The sequence below is a fragment of the Sipha flava genome, unplaced genomic scaffold, assembly GCF_003268045.1.
Source record: "Sipha flava isolate LNK unplaced genomic scaffold, YSA_version1 171_pilon_pilon, whole genome shotgun sequence".
In the NCBI taxonomy this organism is placed as follows: Eukaryota; Metazoa; Arthropoda; class Insecta; order Hemiptera; family Aphididae; genus Sipha; species Sipha flava.
Window position 1 is genome coordinate 789,200 of NW_020271925.1, and position 21,895 is coordinate 811,094.

Consider the following 21,895-nt stretch of genomic DNA (forward strand, 5'->3'; position numbering starts at 1 on the left):
CGATTCGACGACCGTCTTGGCCGTAACACTATAGCATTATATTTCCGACCGTGTTTCGGCAACAGCGAACTGCTTACCTAACCTGCACGATGGTTGCCAAATTGTTCAGATCGTTGTTGCTGTTTCCGGTGATTTTGCTTGCTCTATCCGGGGCGCAGGGACCCGATGACGATCATGCGACGATGGCGGTGTTCAGGCTGCCAACCACAACGAAGCCGGAGCTCTACGAGCTTCGGTTCATCCTTGATTTCGACGGATACAATTCCACGTTCAGCGGACAGGCGAGGATCACGGTACTAGCCGTGTGCACCGTTCACGTGATCACTTTGAACGCAAAGGACCTAAACGTTACCGAAGCGTACGTGACGGACGTCGAACTCGATAAATATTTGCCGGTTCGCCGGATAGTCAACCGCAGGCACGACGAACAACTTGAGATTCGTCTCGACGATCCCGTCATCGCGAACAGGACGTACGCGGTGACGATATTGTACGCCAGCAAAATGAGAACTGATGAGACCGGATTGAATACGAAGCCGTACCGGGAGGGCAATACGACCAAGTAAGTGTCCCTTTGTTATGCTTTCGAGCCACGTCCCCGATGACGGAACGCGGAACATTTGACCGCGGGCAACAATCTAAGTGTCTGAAAATCAAACGATATATAGCTGAGTACATAGGTGCCGCGAGAGGAGCGCAAGAGAGTGCACTTGCATACCCCTAGATTAAAAAAAAGAAAACATAACATAAGACTATAGGATAGAAGATATCGTTATCATTATCGGATTTTTTAGTAGTCTGCATTAATTTGTAGCCGTCGAAAAAAAAACGAAAATAATTTTGTATACCTAGTCATACAATTTGAAAAAATATTCCTACAAATTTCATTTAAATAATTCGAGTAATATTTAGAAATCAGTGTATGTACTATGCATGATGCACCCCCCTGACGGAATTTCTTACGGCGTCTATTGTGCCCGAGCACCCGATAATTGAGCGGGTGTTAGAAAAAACACGTTCAAATTTAGATTAGCCGACGCGAATAAGAAATATATGTGCAAACAATTTGACTGTGTTGGTCTGTAGAGAACTTTTCAAAATATATTCCTCAAAATACCCGATTATGAATTTTTGTTCTTACTATCCTTAGTATTCTTTTCTAATTTCTGTTACGAATATTAATATAATTATTTAGATGTTTTTTATGCACATTTAACGTTGTTTCATTAATACGCTCAATAGGCGGCTCTATTGTTCCGTAATGAAGTATTCTGCATTCGGTAGTCGTGGTTGAATGGCCGTTCTCGAGTATTGGAGAACAAAAAAAAAAAAAATCGTTTCGCTGTGCAGGTGGTTGGCTATAATGAATTTGGAGCCGGTGTACGCGAGGCGAGCTTTTCCGTGTTACGACGAGCCTGCGTACAAAGCCGTCTTCAACATATCCGTGATGAAAAAAACGAACCAGATCGCATTGTCCAACATGCCAATCCGGAATATCGAAGTTCTCAAGTGAGTAAATCCGAGCGTTACATTATACCGTGGTAATCATTTCAAATATGCGTTTTGATTGTGATTTACTTTTGTTTTTAATAAGATTCCAAAATGATTTTTATAAGTACCCAAAAGTATTTAATTTAAAGTTATATATACATTTAAAAAAAAAAATTAAATCTATAATAGCACAAATGTTAGGTTTTAAAATGATTAATTTTATTTTTGGAAAACTATTTTCGAATATTCGAAGAATATAATATTTAATTTTTAAATTACATTTTTTACTAAAAATAATTAATGTTAATTTTTTAGTGTATTTAACAATACATTTATAAATTAATATTATGTGTTTGTTGAAAAAAAAATACCCTCCTTAGAAACTAAACTTATTTGTTTTTTTATCGCAATTTAATATTATTCTAAAATTAAAAAATGGTATACAGTGAACATGATCTTCACAATATTATTTTACTCATCGTAATAGTAAATATAATTTCAACGTAATATTTTATTAATTATTTTCATTATGCTTTGTTTTAAAAAAAACAATTAAGAGTTTTTTTTTTTTAATCTCCAAAACTTAGTCAGTCTTTTAATAATTATATAGCTGTAATACACTATTTTAACTGTATATCATCCTTGAACTGTAGTCGTCAAGGAAAGGGGATCGGTGTATATTAAGGTCCATTATAATGTATAGAGTAATCTTATGATTGATATTCCTAGGTTTTTTATATTATTATAGTTTGTGACATTCTTTGGTACTTCAACACTAATCGAAGAGATTTGTAATAAAGTTGTATTTGAGATTAAAGTCTCCAATAAATTTACACTCATGATACTGCAACGTATTATATTATTCTTGTTTATTTACCATTCATAATTAAAATAGTTTTTATTTTTAATTTTTCTATTTATTTATTTATTTTTTATTTATATATATGAACGGTATAGGAGCCCAAAAGTATAACACAATTTATAATAATAATATTTTGTCACTTAATTGTTATTTACATCATGTTTTATTCAAAAATAAATAATATACCAATAAAAAAACTACAAAAATTTAAGTAAAATAAAATACAATGATAAAATATTTCAACCGAGTTTTAATATCTAAAACATTCCTTGTTTTACAGTTCTTGATATTTATTTGGTATCAGCCGAGGATTTTTAATTAAAAAAATGACTCACGTATTTCTCTTTTATTTTATCATTCATTAATCTCCTAAAATGCATTACTTTTATTGACTAATTGAATTCCTTCATATACGTTTTTGTTAAATTAAAATAATATCATTGATGTGGTATATTAAAAAAAAAAAACAGATGCTGGATATTTTTAAATTGAAAACTGATTTTTTTTTTTTCATTCATTTAATAAAGGACACTAGAATACGAGGTGAATTAAGAACAACGCAACACCTTCAAAACGTTTTTAGTCCTTAGTGGAAGGTTTGGCTTTCACGAGTTTATAAGCACATTGCTTTCAATTGGGGCGAAGTTCATTGGAACTCCGAAAGGAAATTTTTTGACAATTGTTAGGAATGCTCAATTCAAATTCCATTGCAATGCTAAGTTATCTGCCATTTCTTTGAGACGGTTTTATCCATATTGCTTTGAATGACGATCGAAATTCCAAGTATTCAATTATTCGGAAAACATGATATCATAAATGAGACGATTAAATAACATAAAAATGGGATATTCTTTCATCTTAAAAAAAGACATTTATTATATTATAGGTACCTTCCTAGTTCAATATCTAATCGAATTAGAAACTATTTACAACATATACAATACACAATACATGTGGCAGTTATGTTGGATTCTTACCACGAGAAAAAGCATTGATAGTAAAAATAAAATAAGCACCAAAATAAAATAAAAAAATAACGTCCTCTCAGAATCTAAAAAATGTAACTAGGAATTTAAAATAATCATCCGCACTACAACGTAATAATAAAAAAAAAATAAATTAGAAATAGGATACAACTGTGTTATAATCAATGATGATACAATATCGCCGGACTATTTAATCATAAGAATATCCGTTATCTAATAACAGTTCAGTTGATAATGGTAAATATTTATGCAATATCTCTTTTGACATACATGCAATGTTGTTAAAAATACTTTTTAAAAGTATTTCAAATAGGTATTTAAACACAAATATACTAAAAAAATATTTCAAATACTTTTAAATAGATTTTTTAAGCATTGTTATTGTCAGATTCTTAATTCTTAAAACATTAAGACTAAATTACATTAATTTCTAGTGACTAGTGACTAATTTAAAAAAAAATTAATTATAACGATTTAATTAATTTATTAACGAACAACGAGTGTTCGGAGTATGTGATTATGTGAGATACTGTGATTCGCATTGTCGCCGTGCTACGATACTATAAAATGTAAATAGTCAAATATATTTACGATATACGAGTAGGCACATTTAATCGAAGTGAACGTAATGGCCGCTCGTGTGTTTAATTGTTTAAAAGTGGTGACGTGGAAGTGGTATTCTTCGAGAACACTCCGCGGATGTCGACCTACATGGTAAACCTTTTCGTGGGCGAGTTCGTGCCGAATACAAACGGTTCGAACGTGACGGTCTACACGCAAAAGCTGTTCGCGGCCCGGAGGAAACTCATCCAGACCGAAGCCCCGAAATACCTCCAGGCGATGTCGGATTACACGGGCGTCAGGTACACCCTGCCGAAGTTGGATCTGTTGTTCGCACCATGCCGCGTTTGCTACGCGATGGAGTCCTGGGGTCTGAACGTTATTCCGTAAGAAAGGATTTATAATATACTATAATATATCTATCCATAGTATACTAGTATAATAATAATAAATAAAGGTATCTTAATGCACACCCGTGTACACAAGCGCGTAGCCAGGAGTGGGTGTTACAGATATAGCAACACCTCCCCCCAACGTTAACAGTGTTATACTTTATCATAACGAAATATGTACACAACAATAGCGTAAAGCCGGGATCCGACTTTTAATTACACCGTTTTGTCTAATAAACCAAAGCCGTGGGTTTGTGTCGTACCATACGTGATGTGACAAAAATGTACATTTGAAATTTTAATAAAGTATTTAAATACTTTCTCAAAGAATAGTACATTACACATGAATCAGTGGTGCCAAACACGTACTTTTATGGGAAAGTTCGCCCCTTTATTTAACAATGGTGATGAGTGCCTGAAATTTGAGAGGATTTGGGGTGGGTTTGGTGCATAAATTTAAACTCTAGTTAGTAAATCTTAGGAATGTACAAATTAAGTGACAGTCGATCTGTAGATGGTAGGATACTATGATGTGATAGAGCAATTCACCTATCAATGCATGTCTTTATACCATATCGAGTATAAAGACGTACACTGACATTTATATCTATTTCGCACATATGATGAAGCTAAATGCCTCTCGGTTCTCAGTGTTTAAAAATGATTAACGTAAACAAATCTTTTAAATAATTTAAGATTATTACTTAAATTACCAATAGCCCCGTGGAACATTTTTGAAACATTTTTTTTTAAATTGCAATGGTTTAAAAAATGAAATAAACTGTTTTTGGTTTTACAATTTTTTAATTTTAATAACGTATTTCACATTTAAATAATTAAACATATTTATATACGCTTCAAATTGACACTAAGTGTTTTTTCCTAAAAACACTATGAAGTAGGTAAGCAATAAGTAAGGTAAATAGGTAATAATTATTACCTAATTTATAATTATCATTTTCAGTCCGTATAATTATTGATTTAATATAAAATATGAGGCATTTTACTCGATCATAATTTATATTATTATTATTATATGCTGTTTTAAGCGGCACACATAACAATAAATACAATCGTAAATTCTAAAATAGACTTAATACTGCAGACTGTCGGTTATAGCCCCCTAACCCCCCCTGGATACGCCTCTGCTGAATAGTTTTGCCGGACTGACGTATTTTTTCGAATTTTGCGCAGGGAAAGCTTAGCCATATCAAAGAACACTAAATCGATGGCGATGAGCGAGTTATTCGTCTTGCAGCATGAAATCGCGCACCAGTGGTTCGGTAACCTGATCACATGCAAGTGGTGGGACTATTTGTGGCTGAAAGAGGGTTTTGCCACGTATTTCGAGTATTTCGCCATTAAAATGGTAAACCGTCTCTGCCTTGCGGTGTTTCGTTGAAATCCTGTGTCGTTAATTCAGCTTGTACCGCATATGGGTGCCACGCAGGTGAACACGGCTTGGCCGATGGAAGAACTTTTCGTGGTCGAGATACACCAAAATGCGTTGTCATACGATCAACGCGTTGATCGACCGTTAACCTCGCCGGCGAACAGCCCTAAAGAAATCGAAAACCAATTCGACTTGGCAACGTACAGGAAGTCGGCGTCACTTTTGAGATCACTAAGATATTTAGTAACCGAAAAATTGTTCCAGTTGTCCATTCGAAATTATTTATCCGCTATAAGGTGAATTATAAACTTTAAATATTTTTTTTTCGATAATGATAATAATCATCGATATTATTTATTTAACAAAATGTTTTTATTAGGAACTGAATACGATATTATTCACAAAAATCATTTTTTTTATTTTTTATTAGCTTATATTAATAAATCTAGTTCAACAATTACAAAATATTAAAATATTAACAACTAATATATAAAAGATAAACTGAGTAATAAATAATATAAAACAAAATATAACTAAAAATAACAATTTAAAGTATATAAACAAAAACAATCAGATGATAAAGCCAGCCTCCTGAATAAAATAAATAATAATGATAATGACCTGTTCAGAGTTAGAATTTAGAATGGAGTAGAGATTAAATGGAACATTCAGGGAGTTAAGGAAAGAAACCAAGTTCTGATGTTTAATGGAGAGCGAAGGACAATCGAAAAAAGTATGACACAAATCGTGGATTAATTCCTCCATATACAGAGTGTAAAATGAAGAATCATTTAAATTTAATATTTAAGCGTGTGAGGGTAATAAATTATACCTTGTACGTAGACGATCAAACTGAATAATATAGGTAACAATAGATTTTTAAGTCAAATATTATTAATAACATTGGGGACAATAGATTTGAATCTGGAGGCAAATTTAGCGGGTAGATTATGCCAGTAAACAGACCAATAGTTAAAAATATGATGTTGTAGAGAGGGGTAAAGTTTGACCGATGAATTAGGGAAAAATAAGGACTAATAAAATTAGAGGAAGATTTTGCTAAGGAATCGGCGTATTCATTTTCGCGAATCCCCACATGACTAGGAACACTAAGAAACTGAATATTGAAGTCTAATTAGCCAAGGCTAAAAATGATAGACTAAATACAGAGAGTTAATAGAGATAGATGGGAATTAAGAAAGAAGGAATTGAGAAGACTTTTAGAAAAGTCCGATTCAATTAAAAACTTTTTATTTGAGAAAGAAGAGATACAATTGAGAGCTTCTATAATAGCAAAACACTCAGTTGTAAAGGAAAATGAAGAAGGGGGTAATTTTTTTTTTTAAATGAAATGTATAATTTGGAGATAGAAAATGAGTAGCCAGCCGAGAGAGGATAAATGGAACCGTCTGTATAACCATAATAATATAAAAATAATGAAGTCCATAAAATTGTTTTGAATAAAATCGGAAAAAAGATTGTTATTTACCACGGGAGAAGTAACCCTAAACTCAGAAGAGGTAAATCCTTGAAAGGGGTTAATCAAATGTATCTGTATGGGATAAAAAAGGGCTTCGTAAGCAATCTCATGTCTATGATGTTTAATATTAGTTAGAATATAAGAATATATTCATGAAAAAAATGATGATTTAATTAATTTATGAACATTATTATTATTACTAACAATTTGTTGAATTTATTTTAAAGAAACAGTGTGGTAGAACCAAATGACTTATTTGCATCTTTTGATAAAGTTTTATATGAAAATAACTATAATATCGGCAATGGATTGACAGTCAACGAGTTTATGTCCAATTGGACGTTACAGTCGGGATACCCTGTGCTACAGATAACAAAAAATGATACTTCAAACACACTCTCAGTGATTCAAGTAATTTGTACAGTTTGTCTGAAACTATATTATTATATTAGGTATACTGAGTTAATTGTTTTGTAATTAAACAATAGAAATATGCGCATATTTCCACGCCTATAGTCATATCATCCCTTAAATCGAATTACTATAAAATAATATATTTCATTTTTACAATTCTTTTTTCATCATCAAACCTAAATTTTTCAATTTTATATTATGTATTAGTCATATTTTAACATATTTTTACTGTTTATTCCATAGATATTTTTCCGTACGTATTTATTCAATTCAATAAAAATATATTATTTATTATAGAGTCGGTTCGTCATTCACCCGGTAATTAAAGAAAACTCTTCTTCGGCATGGAACATTGGTCTCACGTTCACGACTGAACTGAGCAAAGATTTCAATTACATGCAACCGCGTTTTTGGTCGAACAAAACATCAAAAATTACCGTAATACCCGTCCCACGGAATTCAGGATGGTACATATTCAACACACAATCAATCGGTATTCGAACAAAAATATACTTTTAACGATTTCTTCGGGCAGAGAGGCGTGTTTGTTTTTATTTTATAATTATTTCCATTAAGGTTTCTACAGGGTAAACTACGACATGGTTAACTGGATGGCTCTGATTAAGCAACTTCACGAAGCACCTGCGGAGATACACGTGTTGAACCGCGCGCAGTTGATAGACGACGCGTTCAATTTGGCGGGCGCGGGCCAGTTGGACTATTCGGTTCCGTTACACCTTGCCGAATACTTGCAAAATGAGAACAGTACAATACCGTGGTATTCGGCTTTGAGGTGTTTTTCGACCGCGAAGTCAAATCATATCCTAAAAAAATCCGAAAATTTATGGGTAAAACAATGATAATCGCTAACATTAAACCATTTTTACAGTCTTTACCCGTACATAATTACGTAATCCGTAAATTACACAAAGATTCTATTGATCAGTAATTGTAGTCTGTCTGTGAAGTCATAGGTCTAAATTCACTACTGTAGCCAGATCGCATTAATAATAATAATAATAATAATTTATTGAAAAGAGAAAAATTTACATAAATAATAACGCCCTTTAGGGTAAAGAGTAAAGATATATAGAGTAAATAGTAAATACAGATACTTTTATCAAGATGATTTATACAATTATATCATTTGGATATTTTTAAGTTCAGATTTATTTCCATATTTTAAAAACAGAGCATTGAGTATCTGATCAAATCTTCCACCACTCATCAATGGGATAACTGAATTTGAAACAACCAGTAGATACTTTCTTCACCATTAAAAAGATAATTACATTTGTTGAACTGGGGTATTTTTATAAACACAAGCGGTATCTATTTTTAATTTAATACTTCAATATATTAAATATTCTTAGTAAATCTATTTATTTATTCCTACTGTATTTTTTATGAACCTCAGTAGTATATACCGATTGTATATTTATATTAACCGATCATAGGACAAAAGAAATGCATTGTTCTCCAGTTGGTCCTCATGGTCCTGCTGGTGCTACTGATCCTGCTGGTTCTACCACTGCCACCGCCACTAACTGGTCCTTCCCACCCGATTTTTCGCTGTTGTCGTTGCTTGCTGGTCACCCTCCCACGAATCGCCACCACCGCCACGTTATTGTTAACGTATATGACTGATAGCTGGCCCTGCTGGTCCTCTGCTGATCCTTCCGCCGCCACGTCATCGTTAACCTTGTACATTATAACATGACCGATAGCTGGTTCTGCTGGTTCTATGCTGTTCGTCCCACTTTTGGTCATATACGTTAACAAAAACGCAGTGGATCGGGTGGCTGGGAGAGGGAGGGGGATCATCCAGCAACAGCAGCGGCTGATCGGATGGGAAGGAGCAGCCAGTGGCGGCAGCAGCGGGAGTACCAGCAGTAGGAAAATGGATTTCCTTCATCCCAGGATCAGCAAATATATACTATTAATAACATAAGAACAATTTTCATTAAAGACATACAAAACCTCAAATTAATTCTTCTCATTTCAATTGTTTTATCATCTATTATTATACAAACTGTTATGCTACTATTTTAATAATATTTCTAAGATAAAGAAAATTATATAGAGAATTTGTTTATATAAAAATAAAACATAATAATATTATTTCTGTATAAAATGAACTTAACTATGTAATCTGACTATGAGTGCCAAATTATTAGAGGGAATTCAAGGGCAGTACTCCAATTATATCATTGCTTTTTAAAAGGACCTTTTACATCCTTGATTAAACTCGGAGTTCGTGTAAAATATTAATCTTTTTTTATTCATATCGGGTTATGTGTCCAAAAATAAAATTATATTTTATAATAATTATTATTTGTTATTCCCACCCCGAAAATCGTCACCGCATAACAATACACGTGATGTATTTAAATATATGTATTACACTACATTTAGACTCGCTTCGGTAAACTGATTGGAAACGTAAATAGAAAACTCAAAGAGCTCATCTTGAACGGACGAATTGTCGAATCCCACGTGATAGACGAATCGAATTTGATACTGGCATGGATGTGTAAAGTCGACCAAAGGTTTTGTTCAACCAATCCATTGCAATATTTCGAAGAATGATGAACAGGTAAAATACACAATAATGCTTGTTCCATTTATTTGCATTTTCGATACTGCATCACTGGTGTTAATTATTATGTTTCGTTTAGAGTACCAGCCGTCGACAACAACGTGACGGCGATCGGCGTAATATGAACAAAAACAGCTTCGGTATAACAATAACAATCGAAAGTTCAACTTGACTTGGAAAAATCGATTTACACCATATCAGATTCACTCAATCGACTTGATCGATTTCACATGATATATGTTCGTTCTACATATACGCCGATCGATCAAATAGACATTATAAAAATATCATAGAGTTATAATGTATATTATACAATTTTAAACCATTAAACTGTAGTTTACCTTCATTAATTAATCATTTAACGTTAAAATAATTAATCACGTAATTAATATTCGTAACAGAAACGTAGATAAAATATATGATATTAGTTTGAGTTAAATTTGTATTTAATTTGTTTTCCTTCAAAGAAAGTTACGAATAATGTAAACTAATATTAACACTGTTGAGCATGGATAAATAATTTTTGGTTTAGATAAATATTAAGATAATATATCAAAAATTGATTTAGATAAGATAAAAATAAGGAAGGCTAAAATTATAAAATTATCTTTATTACAGATGAAAAATAATCATAAATCATCTAGATAAAAAGCAGACATTATTTTTAAAAAATAATGATTTTTTTTTGATAATCATCAAAAAATAAAAATAAAAATATATATGGCTTATCAAAAATGAAACATTTTGTATTTGTTTGAGGCAATTTAAGCGTGTCTGGATTTTAAAGTTTTTTTATTTTTATAATTAACAAACATTTTAAATGCCTTAAATTCAACTAAAAATATATATATTTATTTTTAAATTTTATTTAAGTGTAAACGCTTATCGTGATAAGACCGATACTGATGAAAAACACTAGCGAACTTGGTGATGAATAGCTATAAACTACCCGATGGCCATTTAGCGCATCACGATATTTTACATTTGTTTAATATAAAATTAACAAAAATAAAACTGCTGAAACTGATAAAAGGATTTATTTCCAAGAAAATATTAATGGTTTTCCCAAGAAACAGTAGAAAACAAGGATTGTTAATTGTTATCCATTGCCCAAATATAAACAATTGACGTTATTAAATATGGTTATTCCTGGTGAAGCCCACAAATATAATATATTATATTATAGTTACATTTGATCAATATTCATTAGGGTGTATAAATGTTCGTCATAATTAAGGAAAACGTATTAGTACTTTTCCAATCATATTAGTTTTGATTAAACATTTTCATTAGTGAATAGTTTTGTCTCAGTTACCCGGATGATGCGTGTCAAAATCCTCGAGTCCCCGAAGCACTTAAAATATTAATTAAATATCGTGAATAAAAAAAAAATGTCTAGATAAATAAACAGTAGACAATTGCAGCGTTCATTTATGATAGAGAAACAGATAAATTTAATATTTAAAATGGGATAAAATAATAGATGATTATTATTTTAACCGAATATTACTCACTTATTGAGTTAACGATCTGAAATTATTGAGTTGTATTGGGTGCTCAAAATATGATGCTTGCGAATGACTTACGAAAACGAGAAAAAGAATATTTTTACATCAAAAAAGCCAAACGGATCGGCGGCTGGTTTCTTAAGTACAAAGCATACGTGTCAACGCGACCAAGTGAATCCGCCGAGGGTTTATAAGGTGTGGTAAATGTAAAGCGTAAATCCGCGCGCTCCCGAGGACACGTTGGTCCGTTGGCGCTTTCGGCGGGATCGAGAACGGTCCGAATATTCCCCGCGGCCATCCGCGTAACGAGATACGTAAAAACAGAGAACACTTTCAACTGTCCCCGCCCCGCGTCGGAAACGCGTGTAATAAACCGTGCGGAAAACCGCTCGCCGACCGTGACGGGACGTTTCGATTAGGGTCGGCGAGAGGGTAGTTGAAAGGTTCTCCGTCCGGCCACGGCTCGAGAAAAACGAAATAAAACGGGTGACCGGGACACGAGCCCCGCGTCACAGTGTTAACGGCAACAGTGTTAACGGCAACGGTACGCGCGTTCAGCTCGCGGCACTCGACCGTCAGATAAGATAACGACGGCGGCGGCGGCGAACAGCTACTGCGCACGGGACGGGTAGTGTTGCGTTGACGACGTGTCCGTCGGGTCGCCGCGCACGTTTTTTTTCCGTCATCGGTCTAGTGTGTCGGGCAGCAGCAGCAGCCATGTCGCCGCTCGCCGCGGCCGCGCTACTGGTGTACTACGTGCTGTCCCCGGGCTCGCGGCCGGTCCACGGTCACGGTGCTGGCTGCGCGGCCGCGTGCAGGCTGCCGGCGGCCACGCGGCCCGAGTCGTACGAGCTGCGGTTGGAGCCGCGCACCGTCTGGCCCGCGGCCGCGTTCAACGGCGTGGCCAGGATAGCGATACGCGCACGCCACGCCACGGACGTGATCACGTTGAACGCGAAGGACCTGGACGTGATCAGCGCGACGGTGACGGACTCGCGGCTCGGCGCCGACGTCGCGGTCGACCGGCTGGTGCACCGGCCGGCGGACGAGCAGTTCGAGATCCGTCTGGCCGCGCGCGTGGCGGCCGACCGCGCGTACGTGGTGACCGTGTCGTACGGCGGCACGGTGCGCAACGACTCCACCGGCCTGTTCGCCATTTCCTACGGCGAGGAACCGGTGACCGCCAAGTGAGTGTGCACCCCCCCTCACAAGTTATACTTCGGTACGGCCGTAGACGCGCCCATCGGACGCTCCCGAATCGTATCGTCCTCATCTCAAGTCCGAACGGTCGTGGCTCTGATTTCTGGAACGGAACCTTTTCTCCACGAAAAAATGTTTACAGAAAAAAAAAAACGTACGAGATACTGTGGTTCGGTCGGTTACCGCGTGGACTAGAAACGATTACCGAGTTCCTACTTGTTGTTAGCGTTCTGCAGGCGTTCCGTAATTTTCAAAACGATTTATCTCATCGACATCTGCGCTGTTGCGCAGGCGCTTGAAATTATCGGTTAAAAGTTCAATAGCCAACTTTGGTACCAAACCGAACGTAAAGAAATCACAAAAAATGCAGGGCGAAATTGGCAACCGTTCGAATTGCGCGCACGCACACCACGTACTGTAGAAACTCGATTAACAGAAATTTTGCAATAAACGTACACATTTTACGTGTGTATTTTCACAAAACACGATGCACGTATATACTACCGATAGCCAACCGAACACAACTGAACCGAAACCGTCGATTTTAACCAAAATAATCTGTTTTTTTTTTTCGTTTTCCTGACGCTCGAGCTTTTTTAGTTGCAATATTTCGTATTTTATGTAACCGTAAGACCGGATAATATATTTTAATTTGTTCGTTCGCGTCGCGTTTTTCGGGGTGTTCTCATGGATATCAGAAAAAATGTGTATACGTTTGATAGTTGCCGCAACGAATTTCATTAACGATAGCGATGACGAAGAACAGAGAGGGACTGTTAATCGAGTTTCTACTGCATATAAATGTGGTATAAATGTAAGTTCTAGTGGGATTGTAGCGTATCTTCAATATACGATGTCACGTGAATCACTGTGCCCGGTCTGAGTCTTGATAGGGTAAGTGCTATTACAGCGAAACCGACATGTATGCGAAATCCGTTTACAATCGATTTACGATGTCTGCGCGATGAGCGGTTTACTCGTAATACTAATGCACCGTTGTCCCTCGATCGCGAACGTCGGCAAAAGCTTTCTTAACCGTTCCGTTTTTCCCCTCCACGCGCACACCTATTACAGCGTTACAAATGCAACAGGTGGTTGGTGGTGACGGATTTCGAGCCGACGTACGCGAGGAGAGTTTTTCCGTGTTACGACGAACCCGTGTACAAAGTCGTGTTTAATATATCCGTGGTGAAGAAAAAGAACCAGATCGCGCTGTCCAACATGCCGATCCGGGCCATCGAACACGGGTGAGTGGATATAACAAAGAAAACGGTGAGCTGGTAAGATTTTAAGTGAGTTTACATTGGGTACCGGCAACTAGTGGCCCACGTAACTTTTTACCGCTGTCCTTTAAATAACTCTTACGGTACTTTGAATTTTCACTCAATAGTTACATACGTATATGTACATATTAAGTATTCAGTTTCGTCGGAATTATAGTAAATGAGAAAAACCAACCAATAGCACTATTTTATAGTATTATGATTTTTGTTATCAACAGTTCTATTGGTGTTAGATGATAAAATTGTATTTTTTATAATGTCTATTTAGATTTTCAACTTAGTAATAGGGAAAGTACAGTCGTAGCGGTAAATAAATTTCGTGCATTGAACACTTAAATGTATACATAAGTGTCGATTGTAATTGAATTATTGCGTATTATTCTGCATGTTTTCCAATCTTGTTATCAGCTATTGTTCTGTACACTGCAGTTTTATCGAAAAGCGCAGTAAATCATGTTTGTTATAATTGTTCTTTAAGGATGTGATTCGTTGATTTATTCCCTTAATAAATCGTGGACCCAATATACTATATTTATTTAAATAAATAAGGCATAATAAATAACTAAAAATTGTATGTTAGGATTACGATTCGGAATTCATGGTTTTTTTTTTTTAGTACATTCTTGCAGTTTTGCAATGATATAGTACTTATAAAATATCAACGCTATCATTATACTGATAATATAATAATGATACGGATATATTATTTTAAGATCGACTGATATAGTGCAATAAACTTCAACGTAGCGTGTCTGATACATGAACATATTTCATTGATAAATAAATAAGTATACAAGCTTAGATGTTTAAAGAAGTGTGATAAACCGCGTATGAGAAGCCGCACAATTATTATCACAATAATTAGAAAACCATGGCTGTTATATATTTTTTTCTGTAGTTAAACGTGTTTAATATTCGAATTTGAAATATAAAATAAAAACACGAAGGCATTGAAAAAAATCCAAAAATAAATATAAAACAATCATAATCATTGTAGAAGACTGGCCATTAGTTTTGACCGAGAGTTTTGATTAAATTTCAATAATGTAAAATCACGATTTTAGTCCAGACGACACGGAAACGGTTTATTTTGAGAGCACTCCGCCGATGTCCACTTACTTGGTGGCCATCTACGTGGGCGAATTCGAACCGAGCAAGAATTATTCGAAAATCACGGCTTACACGCAGAATATGTACATGAACCAGACCGAGTACATCGGTGTCGAAGCGTCGAAACGGCTTCAGGTGATGGAAGAGTATACGGGAATCGAGTACACGCTTCCCAAAATGGACATGCTGGTCATACCAGATTTTAGAGCGGGGATGGAAAATTGGGGACTAAATATTTTTCGGTAAGACGCGTCTCGTTAGTTCCACAGGTACGATAGTACTTCGACGGGCCTCCGGACGACATTAATTTTAAGGCTTTACTATCTGTTTATTTTTTGTAATTTAATTTTGCTATCCATGCAGTGAGAATTACATCCGGCTGCAGGAGAACTCGACAACCGCTGTGAAGATGAGCGTATTCAAGCTTGTGCAGCACGAGTTCGCTCATCAGTGGTTCGGTAACCTGGTAACCTGCGAGTGGTGGGACTATTTATGGCTGAACGAGGGTTTCGCCACATATTTCGAGTACTTCGCCACTAAAATGGTAATCGTTCGTGTATTTTCTTCATCAGAATGATGTTTATTACTCGTACCTAAACGTCAAAAACCCCGTCCGAAGTTACTGATGAGTGTGTTATAGGTTTGCCCGAGCTGGCCGATGGAAGAACTGTTTGTAATTGAAATACACCAAAGTGCTTTGTCATACGACCAGACGGCCAGGCGCTCGATAACTTCATCGGTATGCACTCAGGATGAAATCGAAGATCAATTCGACGTGATAACGTACAAGAAGTCACCGGCGGTTCTGAGAATGTTGAGATACTTAGTGACCGAAAAACTCTTTCAGTTGTCCCTTCGACATTACTTGAACGTTAATAGGTATATGCGATTAAATGGTATACTCGAGTAAGAGAACCGAGCAGCTTGTATTAATAGGAAAAAATGCTTAAATAATCGGAAAGTGGTATCAAATCTAGACCCGGGTAAACGGTCAGGTGAAATTGTAATAATTTAAATAATTACATATTTTTAGACGGATATCAATATTATAAAAAAAATTTTTTGTATGGTTATTAAATTATTAAATTGACTTATATATTTTTTGATTTTATATTTCATGCACAAAATCAAATATATTTATTTTGTTTGTTACTGATAAACCGGATTTCAGTTTACTTTTAATTCTATAAAACTAACACTTGTTTATACACCACTCTCCACCATAAATGTTGCACAATTGTAAAACAATTGTATTTTTCTATTGGCTATTGTTTGAATGATAAAACATACACTTATCTATTAAGTAAGAAACATGTTGTAGTGATCACCTGAACAATATTTATTATATGATTAGAGAAATATTAATGAAGATAAATTAATTTAAAATTGAATTTTAACAATATCATTAAAACTTTTTTTTTCTTGCTATAAGGTATTATTATAACAATAAATCGTTAAGGTTTTAAATATTAAAACTTTTGAATTCAAACATTGTAATATTTATGGAAATTTTATAATATCGAAAATTTATTGAAAATTTTTAAATTGACTCGACCTCAATCCAGTTATTGGTAAATTTTGCTAGAAGTCGTTACTTGACATGACAGGTTTTGCTCGAGTACTCTAAACCCTTGCCGGTCACAATTTCATGTTATGGTACAGTTAGGCCAGTTTAATTTAAGAACCAAAAATACATATTTAAACATATAATTTTGCTTTAAATGTATGATCAGAATGTCAATTAGTTACTGATTTATGATCAGTATAATCTAATGATTTGATATTATTTATTTGTCAATCATAAAATGCCAATAATGTTTATAATTGTATATATAATTGTTAAATCTATTTCAAAGAGAAAGCGTGGCAGAACCAAATGACTTGTATTCGTCTTTCGACCATGTATTGAATGATAATGACTATGACTTGGGCAATGAACTGACCGTCAACGAGTTTATGTCGAATTGGACATTACAGCCGGGATATCCAGTGCTGAGGATTACGAAAAATAATATTTCTAACACGTTTTCAGTGACTCAAGTAATTAAATTAATTTCGTACATTTAAAAAATAACTATACAATATACTATTAAGCCCAATACATAAATAAATAAAAAATGCACGTCAATTCGTAAAGTAAAAATGTAAAAATTTATAAGTATTTATTTTATTTCGCTTTTACATACCGACAACTTTTACAAAAATTCTGTAAAAATATTGAAGGAAAAAAAATTCGAATGGAAAATGTAAGTTTGGATTCATTTTACGTTTTGAACAATATCAAACACATTACCGAAATAAATAAAATGTATCAATATGAAATGATGAAACCGCATAATCAAAAAAATTACTTAATTTTAAAAACTAAAATTATTGTTCAACATCAAATGATTGTACAGTGATTTTTTTTCTAAAATAGTGAATTAAATTTTTTTATATTGAATTACGTATAAATATAATACGGTAGTTTTTTCATGTTATGTTAATTACATTTTTTAGAGTCGATTCATCAATCACGAAAAGCTTGGAGAGACGACTCCTCCAGCATGGCACATCGGTCTTACGTTCACAACCGAATCGAGTAAGGATTTCAATTACACACGACCGTGTTTTTGGACAAACAAAACATCAACTTTGACCATTATACCTGCACCTGAAAATTCAGGGTGGTTCTTATTTAACATCAAATCGAGTGGTAAGTGGTGAAACGATGTGTGTCATCAAAACATCGTAATAGTGTTTCAAAATCAGGTAGCCTATACCCGTTATTCTCTTTGGCAAACTGAAAATCAATCTTAGAACCGATTTACCGACTTCTATAAATGTACTAAGCACGTCACATCGAGGAATACTTATTTGCCGACGGTTTCGTTGAAACGACGATCAAAACGTCCTCGGCAGCCATAATGCTCCGCCGAGTGCACAATAATATATATGCGATACACGGATAACATTTTATTTGTGTATTTGTTTTTTACCTCGTAAATAGGCTGCCTGAGTGGAATTCGATGTTTATTTTCATGCAGGTTTCTACAGGGTGAACTACGACGTGGACAACTGGATGGCGCTGATCAAACAGCTGAGGGAAGCGCCCGCGGAGATACACGTGTTGAACCGCGCGCAGTTGATAGACGACGCGTTCAATTTGGCGGGCGCGGGCCAGTTGGACTATTCGGTGCCGTTACGCCTGGCCGAGTACCTGCAAAACGAGAACAACACCCTGCCGTGGCGTTCGGCCATGGAAAGTTTTTCGAACATAATTATACTCAAAGACAACGATAGAGGGTACACGAGCTTAATGGTAAATTATCGTTTGCAATCGTCCCTAATGTGTGTGTGTGTGTGTGTGTGTGGGCGCAATAGGCGCAACTAGGGGGGCGCAATAGGGTTTTTAGCACCCCAGAGTTCAAATGGAGCACTCCTGTTTTTTTTTTTCAGATCTATATAATCTATAGTCATCACAGTTAAACATCGTTTAATTTAATTTTCAGCAACTTCAGCATCCCCAATATTTGGGCTCTAGTTGCGCCCATGGTGTGGGTGCGTGACGATTGTGGACGGATTTTTTTCACTGTTACGATTGCGTACGTTCTGCCTATCAAAACGTAATGCAACTTTGTCGTTGTTCGCAACCGTGAAAACGTTCAATATAACATATTTTAGGAAATCATTGCTTATATTTAATAGTTTCGTAAATGTTACTGGAATTATTATTCCCAGGTCAAACACGGATCCGATGGAGCAGAGGGGACGAAGGGGGGTGTCCCTCAAATATTTTTTTTGTGTACAGCAAAAAAAAAACTATTCAATTATTTTTATTGATTATTTAAGAATACTAAAGACATTTCGTGTATCAATAAAATTTATTTATTTAGATCATGCCAGGCTGCAGTACACTGGAATATAATAGATTGAAATAAGATAGAACTTACAGTAAAAATATTAAAAATAGACAAAATAAAACAAATAAAACTATAATATTATAGGTATAAACGGACTAAAGTGTAATAAATAGACCGTTTATTGGTAATTTATTTGGTGATTTGAGCCTCAATAAAATAATATAAACGTTGTGTCATAATTATTGTGTCGTATCTTGTATCAATCGATAATATTGTACGGTGTACTGCAATACAAATTATTGAAACGTTATCCTAGTTACTGCAGCAAATCGTTGACCGTCGCATGTCACAAGTCGTCTCGACCATTTGTTATAATGTTATACAATAATCCAATATGGGTAAAATATACACGTCAACAATTATAGTATAATATTAATACCTATTCGTATTTTTGTACATGTTGAAATGTTGCGCTCATTTTCTTACGCAATCGTAATGTTCTTAAGGGTAGAGAAATCATACGAGTATACCACCGGTGTACATGACGCATACACCCCCTTTGTGTTTCGCGTTTTTATCTTTCCTTTTCGCTCGCAGCCCCAGGTGATCAGATTGGCCGGAATCCTGTCCGCAAAACTCAAATTACTCGAGTCGAACGACAACAGTTTGTTCATATTAAGGAGATCTTGGTTCGCGGTTTTAAGTAAAGCGTGTAAATTACTGAATATGGATTATTGTCCGAAGAAAACGCAGGAGAAATTCGAGAGAAAGAAAATGCCAGAAAAGTCAGTTGACAACTTATCATACGAGTTTATTACTATATTATTGTCCTTACTTGTTATAACGAACTTGTTTGCGTGTTTTAGGACGTCCGACGTTACCAACACCGTTGCTTTTAAGGTGAGCGAAAAGGCTTCAATCGTGCTTCCAGCCGAGACTTCAGATTTGACTAGTGCACGACAAAATGCCCATTAAACCCATTTTACAAATTTCTAATCGAGAACGAATTTAATTAGTGACTATCGTGTTAGTCCATAAGAATTAAACATAACGATTTTATTTTTCGATGAAAATGGAGTGATTTTTTTATATATATATATATATATACTTAATGTACACAATTGATTTCCCGTGGTTATTTTTAAATTCCAATTTCAATTTGTTTTATTAATATTTTTGACTAAGAGGGCTATTTATATTTTATTATTTACGTTGAATACTTAGCAAAGTCATGAAATTTTAGAGTCCATATTTTAAAAAATATTAAATAGTATCAATTAATTAGCGGTAACTAATTCTATTATTATACACTCAGACTTGCGATGGTAAAATTTCCTATCAATACAAAATAAAGGAGAAAAAAGCCATATATCTATTACTGTAATATTATTTTAACTAATATTTATGTAAAAATGTATTTTATTAGACAATTAAATGAATCTTATTATATATTTGAATAAAATAAAAATTTGAAAACACAATGTGTAATAATGTTACCTCGTCTCAATAGCGTTTTGAATTATTTACCCAATAGTATTTTCTAAATTGAATACTGTTTCGTAGAATTCAGAACGTTTACGTGCGCAGACTTCAGTAAAGTGTGTTCGAACACGCTTGTCGACTACTTGCATTGCATATTATCGACAATGGTTAAGACTGTTGAACGGTTACTGTTGATTTGAATCCGTACTATAACAGGTATGAGGTAAACCACCGGGGTCGGTCGAGACGGTGAAAGACATGAGCACTAAAATGAGATAAGAAAAAAAAAAGTCGTATGGTACAAAAGCACCAAAATCGTATCGTACGAAAGCGCCAAAATCGTAGGTACCTCATTGTTCCGTTCATATAGTAATTGATGTATAATTAAAATTACATATTTATTTATGAACTCTCCTCCTATCAATAAATTAAGGATATCCCACGAAGAAATAATTGTTCAATGGAAGAAATACCAGTATGGTGAAATAAATCGTACAGAATACGTGAAAAGAGTGGGATTAAAAAAAAAAAATCAACCAATTTATTGAATTATTACGTTTATATTGATTTTCATGTATATTATAATTTGTTATCGACATGATAATTGTATATAATATAATTTTTATAAAATATATCAATTTTTAAATAACTACCTACTAATTTTGGCAGTTATGTCATATGTCGGGTAAAACAGGTATACAATATTATTGGCGCTTATGTCCTGCAGATCTTGGCGCAAATGATAGGTCATTTTTGTACCTTTGACGCTTATGTCAGCCGGTCGAACAATGCGGAAGACGTGTTCGAGCACGTGACACCCATAATCGACATGACGACGAGTTTCCAGTTCACGGTGTGCGCGTAATCATATTAGGCTTGACCGTGAATCGGATGGAATTCGACCTCGTTACAATGAACCGACTCGAGCGTAGCCACTGGATAAGGCGCCGGCCAACACGCGAGACCATAATGAGCGTTATCGTCAGGGCCGGCGTTAGGGGAAGGCAAAACGGAGCATTTGCCCGAGGCCTCGCTCTTAAAACTTTAATTGAAAATTATTTTGCATGGAAATCTCATAGAATAAAACGTGAAACCTGTGGATCAACTGGCGAGTGCGATTTCTTGAGAAATCTGTTGGCATATAACAAAACAATATTATATTATATTTAATACGTCACGAATGCATCAACGACGATCCGTACGGTACGTCATATGGTATGAAAACCGGGATACTTAGAAAGTTCATCTTATCGCATTTCTTAAATTTATGTAGGAAATAAATCAATTTATTT

The 21,895-nt window shown here is 34.9% G+C and overlaps 2 protein-coding genes across 2 annotated transcripts; both read left to right on the plus strand.

The window, feature by feature from the left end:
* Positions 1–456: 456 nt before the first annotated feature.
* Positions 457–10,442, plus strand: LOC112679986 (aminopeptidase N-like). Its single transcript, XM_025549946.1, has 10 exons — positions 457–562; positions 1,351–1,509; positions 3,999–4,286; positions 5,487–5,661; positions 5,743–5,981; positions 7,393–7,576; positions 7,877–8,072; positions 8,156–8,427; positions 9,995–10,175; positions 10,258–10,442. The coding sequence occupies exons 1-9, from the start codon at positions 504–506 to the stop codon at positions 10,166–10,168; spliced, it is 1,746 nt and encodes a 581-aa protein (XP_025405731.1). The 5' UTR covers positions 457–503; the 3' UTR covers positions 10,169–10,175; positions 10,258–10,442.
* A 1,876-nt stretch (positions 10,443–12,318) lies between these two features.
* On the plus strand, positions 12,319–20,247 carry LOC112679985 (aminopeptidase N-like). The gene is made up of 10 exons (XM_025549945.1): positions 12,319–12,873; positions 13,978–14,133; positions 15,234–15,521; positions 15,643–15,823; positions 15,920–16,158; positions 17,136–17,319; positions 17,779–17,974; positions 18,306–18,580; positions 19,719–19,906; positions 19,988–20,247. The coding sequence occupies exons 1-10, from the start codon at positions 12,404–12,406 to the stop codon at positions 20,094–20,096; spliced, it is 2,286 nt and encodes a 761-aa protein (XP_025405730.1). The 5' UTR covers positions 12,319–12,403; the 3' UTR covers positions 20,097–20,247.
* The last annotated feature ends 1,648 nt before the right edge of the window (positions 20,248–21,895 follow it).